The sequence below is a fragment of the Cydia fagiglandana genome, chromosome Z, assembly GCF_963556715.1.
Source record: "Cydia fagiglandana chromosome Z, ilCydFagi1.1, whole genome shotgun sequence".
Classification (NCBI taxonomy): Eukaryota; Metazoa; Arthropoda; class Insecta; order Lepidoptera; family Tortricidae; genus Cydia; species Cydia fagiglandana.
Genome location: NC_085959.1, coordinates 14,940,158 through 14,952,188, shown reverse-complemented (window position 1 = coordinate 14,952,188; position 12,031 = coordinate 14,940,158). Strand labels below are relative to the sequence as shown.

The window sequence follows — 12,031 nt, the reverse complement described above, 5'->3', positions numbered from 1 at the left end:
CCTACATGTATTATGGCGTTGAACGAGGATGCCACTAATCTCTTAGCAACCTGTTTTCTGGAACTCATGCCCACAATGTTGGTATTTGCTAGAGCCCGAAACTACTTCGGCATCGGTTTTGATTTAATATTTTATTGTATTTATAAGTCGATGATTTATAAGAAACCTTTTGCCGAAAACCGCAAATAATTCCGTCAACTTGTTTTGGTACATACCTACTGATTTTTTAAGGTAAGTGGGGTAAGACTATCACTTGTATCGAATCCTCATACTGTTTGTCTTGTCCCGAGCAAAATAAACTACGTTAAGTAGTCTTACCCCACTTTACATCTGCCTAAGTTGTGCATAGAAGTACATAGGTAGGCCTACATATAGTTAGCCTTCAAAAGATAGGACAGTACCTGGGTAATGCATACGCAGATAAACAATTTATGACCCTTCACTACCCGAAACTTAAGGATATTAGAGCCTCATTTCTGGTAGTAACACATAAAGTAGAGAAAAGTGACCACCTCCTTGCATAGAAGTTTGTGTGCAAAGGTACTAAGCAAGTAGTATTGCTAACTGTACAATGTACAGTCACCTGCAATAATATGTTACTCTTCGAAGGCCGCAAAAATATGTGACACGCTCTTATTTATATAGGTAGTGCCATAAGAGCGTGTCGCATATTTTTGCGGCCTTCGTTGTATAACAAATTATTGCAGGTGACTGTACATTGCCCAAAACAAAACCCGTCTTGACGTAGTCTTCCGGGGTATCAAAAATAGGTGGATAATGTTACTTTCGAGAATAGAAAATATGTTCACACACTTCAATCTCTGTATAACCTAACTAATATACGCCACTCTTTTCAAATTGTTGTTAAGAATAAAATGTTCGGTGTCTTTATTGTTAATAGTAAGTGTAGTGTTAGGTAGGTAGGTACCTACTTAAATAGGTACGATAACGCTATAAGAGCTGTATAGAAAGTAAAATAGATAAATCCTTCTCCTGTACCCGAAAGCTGTTAACTTCAGCATGTTGTCTTGTCATTTATGAGACCGAGATGACCTAGGTAGTTTTTTTTTTACAGAATTAAGACATAATGCGAAACTATTCTGTCACCATTTAGATATAATTATAGGTCCCTTATGTCAGCTATTAACACATGCGGTGTCACCGGTCTGACTGCAAGTTGGCAGGACAGGGTAATTACAGATTAAAACGCCAAAGACAATTGACGAATTTTCATGTTAAGTATATTTAGTAATCTAATTTATTTAAATATCGTGTTATAGTATGGCGTTATTAATGTGAAGTAGTGCCGTAGTTAGCTTAATTCAGATAAGTATTCCATCACTACTCAGTACCTTGAAAAAACCTCGGGATCTCACACTGCTATACAGGGTGGAAAGATAAGTCGGGCCCTGGAGGGAAACTACCTTAAATCCTTAAGCTGGCTCATTTTACTTAAAGGAGACATTTTACTTTAAAAAGAAACAAAACTGCATTCGAAGTATTTTTCTTTTTTTCTTCAATTTGGCTTGTCTAAAAAAATCTTGAGTACTAAATATTAGATTTTATGGATAATTTGTACGACAGATGAGTGTAAGACCTAATGTTTCTTGGAGAAATGTTATCATTAACATTAACTGTATCGACTAGTAGAATATTTATTTATATTTTATTTATAAGATTGCGAGTTGCTTGGAATTTTTAGTCGCTTCGAGCCCCGGGCGAGGCAAGCGAGTTTTAGAAAATCTTTGAATGAAGTTTTGTTTCTTTTCTAAAATAAAGGAATGTCTCCTTTAAGTAAAATGAGCCAGCTTAAGGATTTAAGATAGTTTCCCTCCAGGGCCCGACTTATCTTTCCACACTGTATACTCAAAGTATCTCACACTGCTATACATATATTGAAACGCAATGTATGCATTCCATACATAACGATTTACTTACCACGTTTTTCTTTTGACTGACAGAACAAGATACGAGCTTTTTTCAAAGTACCTACTCACGATTTATATTGTTGATTTTATAGATATCGAATAACGAGTGATTTCATGTACATGTGTTAATATCGTGTAAGGATGTTAATGTAAAGTAGTGCCGTAGTTAGATTGATTCATTCAGATCATTAATATTATTGTTAGATAGATAGAGTATTCTATCTATCTATTATTGTTAAAGGTATGGAAATCAATTAAGTTTAAATAGATGTTTAATTCAAATGTGTTGTAAATCAATGTTATTGTTGTATATCTTTTAACAGTCTAGTCATAAAATTAAAAGTATTAAGCATAAAAAGTGTTTTGATTCTAGCATTTTCCCAATTGCATTCATTTCTGTGATGAAATTTAATTTGTATGTGATAGTTGTTATTTGTTATTTATTTATAGGTGCAGGTATATGGTTACTTACGGACATTAATAAAATTCGTCAGTTTAGACCATAGGTATTGATAATACCCACTAAGTCCACATTTATGAAAACCGGTTTTTTTGAAAACCGTTTTGTCCTTTTATTTTACATTTTAGCCAGGTACAGTCACCTGCAATAATATATTACACAACGAAGGCCGCAAAAATATGTGACACGCTCTTATTGCTCTACAAATAAGATCGTGTCACATATTTTTGCGGCCTTCGAAGAGTGACATATTATTGCAGGTGACTGTACCTGTTCTCCTTATTAACGGCAGCCTAAAGTCGCTAAGTATGATAGCTGTTTATATATCGAAAAATAGTGTATTGCAACAAATACGTTACACTTAAATTTAATTACAAACCAAAAAATACCAAAAATACGTTTATTTCCCTGCAGCACGTAGAGTCTTTGCGAAAAGATAAGAGTTGTAGAATGAATTTTATGATTACCCAATAGATTCCATGACTCGTCTTCTCTTTCCGCACAGACTATACAGTCCGTTTTTTTTAGCATTAGAAAGAACTTCGCAGAAGTAAGCTTCTGGTTCCAAATCCGGCACTTTTAGCGGTAACAATTTGAAGTAAATTATATTATGTATTGACCATGCTACATTAGATAATCCAATGATTATTAACAATGAAAGAGCCTGATAAAAACTGCACGCTTGCTTCTGTGGAGTTCTTTCTAATGCTAAAAAAACGAACTATAGGTAGAAACAGTTTGAAGAACATTATTTTTAAACGGCATTCAGTTAGTATCAATAACGCGTGGTGGTCCTGGTAAAATGATGCTCATGGAATGTAAATGAACGACAAGGTGAGTACAATGGAAGGGAAACCTTGCTCTGACACGTCACACTCTCGGCCGTATCTCAGGAACTAGTCGCAGATAGCGGCCTGCGCATTATTAATATCGATAACAATTATCGCGATACGATTATTAATGCTCCTCCAGCGTGTTCAATCCCTTCGTGAAATAATACCCAACTTGGTACGACGTGTATTTTTGCAAGTGAATGTAATGTGACTGTTTTTTTCGCAAAATGAATATACGGAGCGATAAACAGAAAATTCCTGCGGAACTCTCTCTGGCTGCGTTCCTGTCGGCGGGATTAACTCTTGTAAGTATTTTGCATCATCAGTAAAGTAACAACAGACAGTAAGTACAAACTTTGGGAACTAACTGCACAGACTTTGCAACATAGCATAGGTAGGTATTTGACAGTTTCCATACGGAAATTACATTAAAATATATTATATGTTTATTCAGGCACTTAGACGGTTTTTAGGTATTCGTTTAGAATCTGCAAACATTATTTAATCAATCTAAAGTTACATTCCATTTTAATATTACGAGTATTGCTAACAAAATAAGTGTGCGTCACGCAAAACTTAACCTGCCTGCCTACCCACATATTGCCATAAGTAATGCCTAACACCTATGCATGCATAGCGAATGTCATTTACAATGGAGAGATCCCGCAAGTCATTAAGACTTATCTAAGTACCTCTGAATTTTAATAATTATTTATTTTTGACGGACCGTAGGCGTAGGCACAGGTACTCGTATATTCTCGAGAACTTCAAACAGAATTTTGTTATCGTAAAAATACCTTTATCAATAAATACCTGTCTAGTTCCGCAATGCTTTGCTTGTCAACCAGTGATTCAGATACAAACTATGTACACATTAAGGATAATAAAAACCGGCTCAGAGCATGTCGGGCCATGCTCAGCGTAGGGTTCCGTAGTTACCCTTCCGTCACAATAGGCTAAACTGGAGCTGGTAGTATAGGAGATTGTTAATGGAATGAAATGATCTACTTTTTATATCGAATACGAGGAAACCAAAAAGACAAAGCGCATAATTAGTAGTTAAAATTAAGTCATTATGGGTCAAACAGAAAACTGTGTTACGTCTTTCCTGTAGACATACACAAGAGTTAAGGTCTATTAAGGTTAATTTTCTTATTTAACCCTTATCCACGTGAAAAGGTCCTCCTTTTATTTGGAGATCTATTATAAAATCATTACTTACATGCACACAAGCTGTTAACTATTGCCCACAGGAGAGAAAACTAGTGTGTTCGCGCGAACTGTACATTTTTTAAATAAGAAAATTAACCTTTATAGCCCTTATTAACTCTTGTGTATGTCTACAGGAAAGACGTAACACAGTTTTCTGTTTGACCCATATGTATTACAAATTAAAGATATCTTACTGTTACGGTTTTAACACCCCCTGGCACTGATTAAAATAACCGACTTGGTTTCACATTATATCTCAAAACTTTTTTGTTGTAAAAGCGTTGCGAGACTTGCACCTTTTTACATGTAATGTTTTTGATGGGATCCAGATATACCCCACACTGTAGGGTTGAAGCTAAAAAAATACACCCCCACTTTACGTGTACGGGAGATACCCTAGAATATATATTTTTAAATTTTATGTTACGACTTTATCGGATTTATTTATTTATATATCCATGCCAAATTGCAGCTAACTAGCACTAACGCTCACAGAGCAAAGCGTCGGACAGACTGAAATAGCGAAACTTAAGTGTTGTTATCTAATTTAAAGTTAGTACTTAATTTATATTTCATGGCGCATTGGTTACGACTGTAATGTTATGTAAATATGTTTTAAAATAAAACCTAAATAATGAACCCTTATGTTGACTGCGGAACCCTAAAAAGTACGCAAGTAACGTGTCACGCGACACCCTTTTCAAATTTGTTCCTAGTTAAATTACGTCCTGCAGAACTTCATCATCCATGGCAATATTTTATTTACTTTTTTATGGACCCCTTAACTTTTGTTTTTATTAAATTTAATTAGAACCCCAGCCAAGCCTGACATAAAATATCATAATTATATACCTGATAATATACGACCGTATATTCTAAATGCTAATGATACGAAGTAAGAAAAATTCTTCAGAGCAAATAATGATGAACTGGAAATTCATTTTACCTCCAACGTCAATACTTTCTCTTAAATATTCGTAAACATGTTTATTTTCAGATAATATCACCAATATACATCGTGTTATGTACCCTCGCATTAGTTTACCGCTACAGATGCGACTCAGGAATGGTGTCCGGTGCTACTGGAGACAGTTACTTCATCTACACACTCTATAGAATATACATACAAGGTACAATAGTTATTTGTTTTACAATGGGGGCAAAGTTGTTGTTTATCCGCTCCTGCTAATATTGATACCCGAGCAAACGAAAGATTCCAAAATAGAACCACAAGCGTAGCGAGTGGTTCGAAAAATGCAATCTTGAGCTTTGCGAGGGTTTCAAAGCACATAGGTTAAACAAAATTTGCCCCCGAGTGAAACACAAAATTTTTCAACACCAACTCGAAGCAAATATTAAATGTAAAATATCAAACAAAATCAAATCCAAATGAATGTTATGAAATATTTGTGACGTTCTACGGAAAAAGGTACCTTATGGCGGCCGGCGCTTACGTCGCATAGCGCCGCAATAATATTGGAGCAGCGTTAATAATAGCGTAAGCGCCAACCGCCATAAGGTACCTTTACCCGTGGGACGTCACATTTATCATTTTAAATCATCATGTAAAAGTCAATTCTACCAGCAAACATAAGAAAATAACTCAAAATATGCATTTGATTACTTTGCCTCACATGTGAATAAAATGCAACTTTGCTATCAGATTTTGAAGTGCAAAGTAAGCCTTTTCCGAGCTGGTGTGGTGAAAAATATTTGTATTTAACATATTAAAACCTCCGAGTGAGTATTATATTCTTTGATTAAAACCTATCCTTAACATCAATTGAATCCATGCTGCCAGCGCAAATAATAGAAACCACGTTTACTGCTCGGTGTGTTGACTTCGAATAACAGGAATAATATGTTTGCTCCTGACATAATAATGACTATTTCTTGGTATTATGTATAAGATGTTTGTGGTAAAGGCACAGGCCTCATAAGATGAACTCCTGGTTAAGTTACCTGTTTCGTTTCGTAGTCGCGCTACGAGTGCTACGCCGAAACGTAACCACCGTAATATTCATTTCCTGCTATTTAATTATGGAACTTTTGCAGTAGGGTTTCGTACAAGCGTTTTCGGACTTTTCGGTAAATTCAGGGCTACGAGTATTCACGCGACTCATGGCGCGATTCAGGAAATGAATTAGAGACACACTAGATATGAAATAGTAAAGATATGTGACTTTCCATTGCAAAAGGTACCGCCGCGATTCGGAAAATGAATTAGAGATTCACTAGATATGAAATAGTGAAGATCTTTACTATATCGTATCTAGTTAATCTCTATTTCATTTCCCCAATCGTGCCGTCATTCTAGTTACGCCTGTACGAAGCATTTTCACTAAAAACCGGAAAAAATGTATTGTTGTTTGTACTAGTATATTATGTGCTACGACGTAGCTCATCAACCAAGCGTAGCTTAATAGTAAACAAGTAAAGGGGACACAATTTACTTTGCTTTTATTTACCTTACCTGATATAAATTTGTCTATATGAACATCTACTTAATCTCGATGCAGATATTTATTTTTGTTGGTGATTTTTTAGCGGACACGTGCGGAAACCCGGATTCGTCGCCACCAGCAGGTGTTACACTTACGACACCAAACGCAGTTTTTGTTTTCGTTATTGCTAATTTGTCTGCCACCGTTTTAAGCTGTGCAGCTGCCATCACGCTTATTGGTAATTCTATATTATCTGTTATCTAATTAGATTATTTAGTATTAAGATAGATTATTAATACTTATTAGAAAAAAAATCTAGGTAGTTACGGACCTGTTAAGTTAATTGATCCCATTGTGTTACGAAAATTTACTACATAAATTGTATTGTTACCTCTACGTGTACATATACAGATACACCGTGTTTTTATTGAATTCCGTTAACTTCGGGGTATGGTTAAGTACGTTTAAGAGAACTAAATGGCATAGTTAATTAAAAAAATATATATATTTTTGCTTTAAAAAAAAATTAAGTTTAAAAAGTAATTAAATGAAGCATGTAGCGTTGTTGTAAGACAGGCATTACATTTAACTCAACCAAACAATTCAAATCTGTGACATATCAATGTCATTTCGAACAACGATCGACCGAGATTGTTCTTAAGTTTAGTAGCAAATATCAAATGTATGAACTCATTCTAAACACTAATCAATATGTAAACCGGCCCTAAGGCAAGTGTACACGCTTGTAGAGGCCTTATAGGAAAAAAATTAAATATTGATTATCTCCGAAATTGAGTTAATTAGAATATCGGTGTCTTTGAGAAAGTTACTTGATTTAAGCTCAGGAATGCACCCTTGAAATTAACGGAAAACAAAAAAACACGGTGTACACTTCTGAGGTAGATAGGTATTTCAATACACGCCTATGTGTATATTCACATACCTACCTAGTTCACCAGCAGTTATAGGTATATCTCATGTTTCAGTGGTCGCTGTTAATAACAAAAGTGGGCTCGTATTTGCCACCATATGGACATATATTTGTATATGTGTAGCGTCATTGGTGGTCGATGTAACATACGCTGGTTTCTTTGGAAAAGATTATGCGGTAATGAGTAACACCATGGTAAGTAGAGTGGAGTGTGACAAAGAAGTATAAACGGTATTAATCTCTAGATATAGTTTATTTAAATGAATTTAAAGCATTGAATTGATGTAGCAATTTGGTTTTTGTTGTCACCTTACAAATCATATTTAATAAATATGTTGTATATCAATCATATATAATGTATATCTATTTAAAATAACGAATTTTTTTCCCAATAAAAAAAAAATAACGAATTATCGAATTAATGTATTAATTATTCGGTTGACGAGCCTTAATACATTTAGTAAATATAAGCCTAAAATATCTTTTAAATCGTAATATACGTCGCTTGTCATAAGTCATAATACCTATATAATATTATGAATATATGAAAATAATTAATATCAGGCGGTCGAGCATGAGTTGCGTTCTCGCGCGCAACTCCATACATCAAGCGCGACATCAAGTATGGACTCGCGCGCGAGAACGCAACTTATGCTAGACCGCCCGGGGTCCCTCGTGGGCACCTTGGCACAAAAAATTTACATACTTGGAGCATTCCATGAAATTGTCTATCGTTGTCCCGTACAAACGCGAAGTTTCTGAAGATTTAAAGGTATAAGAGATTCCTTTTCTATGACAAATGGTCAAAAATATGCACAGAAAAATAATCGCCTGCTTTAAATGCCGAGAAAAAAGTCGCAACACAGGAACAGGAAGTAAAATGCGTTTGTACGGGACAGCCCGTGGAATGCTCCACTTGCACCTTGCTTATCTGTCAAGCGAAACAGCCATCGGTAACCAGCAAGAATATGGAATTTAGGGTTATTCCCACTAGTTACCACCAAGTTGTTACCAGTGGTCACTACTGGGAATTTTTTTCCCACCTTTTACCACTGGTAACTACTGGGAATAAAAATTCCCAGTAGTTACCACCAACTCGGTTTAGTGGTAACTACTGGGAATTTTTATTCCCAGTAGTTACCACCAAAATTTTGTTAAGAGTTAAATACTAATAAAAACACTATAAATAGTGTAGTATAAATATATAGAGTAATTTAATAAATAATTATAAGTTGATTAGTGTTTTAGTAAACTCCCTTAAAAGTGACCAAAAATATTGAAACAGTTTAACCGGTACTAGTACAAAAACTATGATATATGCACTAAAGGATAATTTTAATAATCCATTTAGATGATTTTTCAAGTGATTTTATTAGGTAATTCAAAATAACTCTATTTATACTATTCATACCTACTGTTTTTATTAGTATTTAACACTAACAAAGTTTTGGTGGTAACTACTGGGAATAAAAATTCCCAGTAGTTACCACTAACCCGAGTTGGTGGTAACTACTGGGAATTTTTATTCCCAGTAGTTACCAGTGGTAAAAGGTGGGAAAAAAAATCCCAGTAGTTACCACTGGTAAAAACTTGGTGGTAACTAGTGGGAATAACCCGGAATTTACGATGCGAGAATACAGCCAACATTTGAATGAGCTTATGTTTACGGATGTTATGTTATGAGTGGTGGGGCAGTTGTCTGATTTGTGATTTTTCCGCAAATATATTAACTTGTTTGTTTTAGGAAATCCATTTTCCAGGAATCGCAAGTAATTATTTGAATGATGTTCTCCGACTGGGGTCTTTTCTTTTCATGACAATTGCTCTGAAGGGATTCCTTGCTCCTGTAATAAATATTGTTCTACTAATATTGTTAGCGAGATATGCTTCTAACTACAGGAATAAACTACAAACCGAAGAGGTAAGTCCTTTTAAAAAATCTAGTATACCTGTCCTATCCACTACCTCGAAGTTCAAACGCTAAATCATACATAGTTTCCACCTTTTTCTTTGGGTTTACAATATGGGTAAAGTTGACGTTAATAATGTTCATATTTTTCGCCTTATAACAAAGGAGTAACGTGCAAAGGGGTGAACACATCCTTTGACATTGACTATACAAGATATTAAATATAGGTATCATAGGCTTAACTCATTTCAACTATTTCTTGAAGTTCAGATCCAAATGATATACGCACACAAATTTTTAATTAGTTACGTTCATTTGTTAGCGACACGGATAAAGGATTATTTTTTATTAAATGACGAAGATTAATTTTACTTCCATTCACTGTTTTATTTTAATTGCAGCATTCCATACACAAAGTGGGAGCGATTCACGCATATGAGTAAGTAAATAGTACATTTTATTGCAAGTGTGCAATGTATGGCATTATGTATGTACCGCTCATCTTTTATGAGCCGAAGGATAAAAAATGTTGTTAAGAACAGCTCGGTTACAGGCTACACCTCTACAGAAAACGCTACGGCGTAGCACTTGCAACGCAACTGAGCTATGTACAATTTCCTACTAGTACCTATCCAAAACATTGATCAGTTCCTCATACTCTCATCAAATACGAAATTGTCGTTAAAAAATTAAATGTTACTTGGAATTCTGGCTGTACATACCTACCTACTTTCAATATGATGCTACGTTCTGTAAACTTCAAACTAAGCTAACAACGCGACATAGTGAAGTTCCACTTTAAAAAGTTACTTACTGGGTGTTATTTGTTCAGCCAACACGTTAACCGTGGTTTCGTGGAAGAGGAGCCGCGCAGCCACCCTCGCAGCCCGCTGCGGGCCGCGCCGGCACAGGCGAACACTCTGCCACTGCCACCGCACACTCCACTGTCGGACTATTCCAAGTAGGTGGATGACACACTCCGACATTATCGTTATGCTTATGATCAAACCACATAGTACCTATAGTAATTAAAAGGGGGGCAAACGTCAATCACACTACTCACGCTTGTGAAACAGAATAGACTCCCCCTCAGACGAAGTCGAAGGAAGGATAGTAGTAGTATAGGTACAATATAGTGAATAATAGAATCAGGATTAGTTTGTGGAAATCCATATTAATTAAAACCAAAAGTATACTTTGCAAATCCGCGAAAAGATGACGTGCGAAATCAGTCAGTGCTAATTCGTTAAGTAGGTATACATATTTGCGTATTTTTTACATGACATTAATGTTTCCACCGCAAAAATAAATACGCTAATTCTTAAGAATTCTATGTCAATAAAGGTCGTATAATACACAGTAAAAACATTTCACTTTAGGTATATGCTTTAGTGAAGTGTTTTACAAACTTTTTCATGAGGCGACCCCCTTTAGTACGAACAAAATGTTACGGTTATGTATTGCTTTAAGGCTGGCAGATGCCTGTTAGACCCACAGTTTGAAAAACACGGCTCTAGAGCATTATGCCGATTACATGCGACTTAAATACCAACTTTACGAGATAAACTTTTATTTGTTTAGCAACCGAGATTATGATCGCTCCAACTCTTGGCAACACAGTCCAGCGCCGGTGCCATTCTCGTACATGGAGGAGCCCCGGCGGTTGAGGGCGAGCCCCGCCGCGGGCGAGCAGTGGCGGCACGACCCCTGGCCCGCCGCGCCGCCGGTCCCGGCGCCAGACTACAGCCCGCCAGCCCGCCGGCTCAAATCAGCCCTAAAACCGAACTATATGTAGACATTGCGTAGCGGTTGGACTTCTTGCAACACTCATCAGTCATGTATTTACCTAGTCCGAGTATGTTAAAATTAGCACAATGCCTACCTGTTTGTTGTTTCATTAGCCAATTAGGTACTTACTAATTAACTAGCGTTAGAAGTTCCTACAGACGACGTCTGTGTATCCCTACATTTTTCGCCTTATTACAATGGAGTAGTACAATAGATTAATCTTTGACGTCGAACTTGTACCTAAAATACCATTGACGTACATATCTAAGGACAAGCCTTACGGGTTAATAGGGCATGACAGGGGCCAGTCCGGTACAGCGGTGTAACGCCGCTACAACACGATTGGTTGACGAGTTCGCATCAATCGCATCACGCGCGCGGTTGGTCTCAACTAGTCGCGTTAGACTGTACGTTTGGCTCGAATTCGTGAGTGACACCGCTGAACTGGTACCATTTTTAGTGCCCGTACGGCGAGTCCTTAGATATATACATACGTCAATTTCAAATACGAATTATTGTAACAAAG

The 12,031-nt window shown here is 36.2% G+C and overlaps 1 protein-coding gene across 1 annotated transcript; it reads left to right on the top strand.

Moving 5' to 3' along the window:
* Positions 1 to 3,331: 3,331 nt before the first annotated feature.
* Positions 3,332 to 11,689, top strand: LOC134678521 (uncharacterized). Its single transcript, XM_063537096.1, has 8 exons — positions 3,332 to 3,526; positions 5,431 to 5,563; positions 6,981 to 7,115; positions 7,864 to 8,003; positions 9,553 to 9,729; positions 10,119 to 10,156; positions 10,550 to 10,678; positions 11,299 to 11,689. Exons 1-8 carry the CDS (start codon positions 3,449 to 3,451, stop codon positions 11,510 to 11,512), a joined length of 1,044 nt encoding a protein of 347 aa, XP_063393166.1. The 5' UTR covers positions 3,332 to 3,448; the 3' UTR covers positions 11,513 to 11,689.
* The last annotated feature ends 342 nt before the right edge of the window (positions 11,690 to 12,031 follow it).

What these genes read in the sequence shown, in the direction of transcription:
- LOC134678521 (XM_063537096.1), top strand. Translation starts at nt 3,449, where the DNA reads ATGAATATACGGAGCGATAAACAGAAAATTCCTGCGGAACTCTCTCTG. An exon ending in TGTCGGCGGGATTAACTCTT is followed by an intron (nt 3,527 to 5,430) that starts GTAAGTATTTTG and finishes GTTTATTTTCAG; the next exon opens with ATAATATCACCAATATACAT. An exon ending in AGCTGCCATCACGCTTATTG is followed by an intron (nt 7,116 to 7,863) that starts GTAATTCTATAT and finishes CTCATGTTTCAG; the next exon opens with TGGTCGCTGTTAATAACAAA.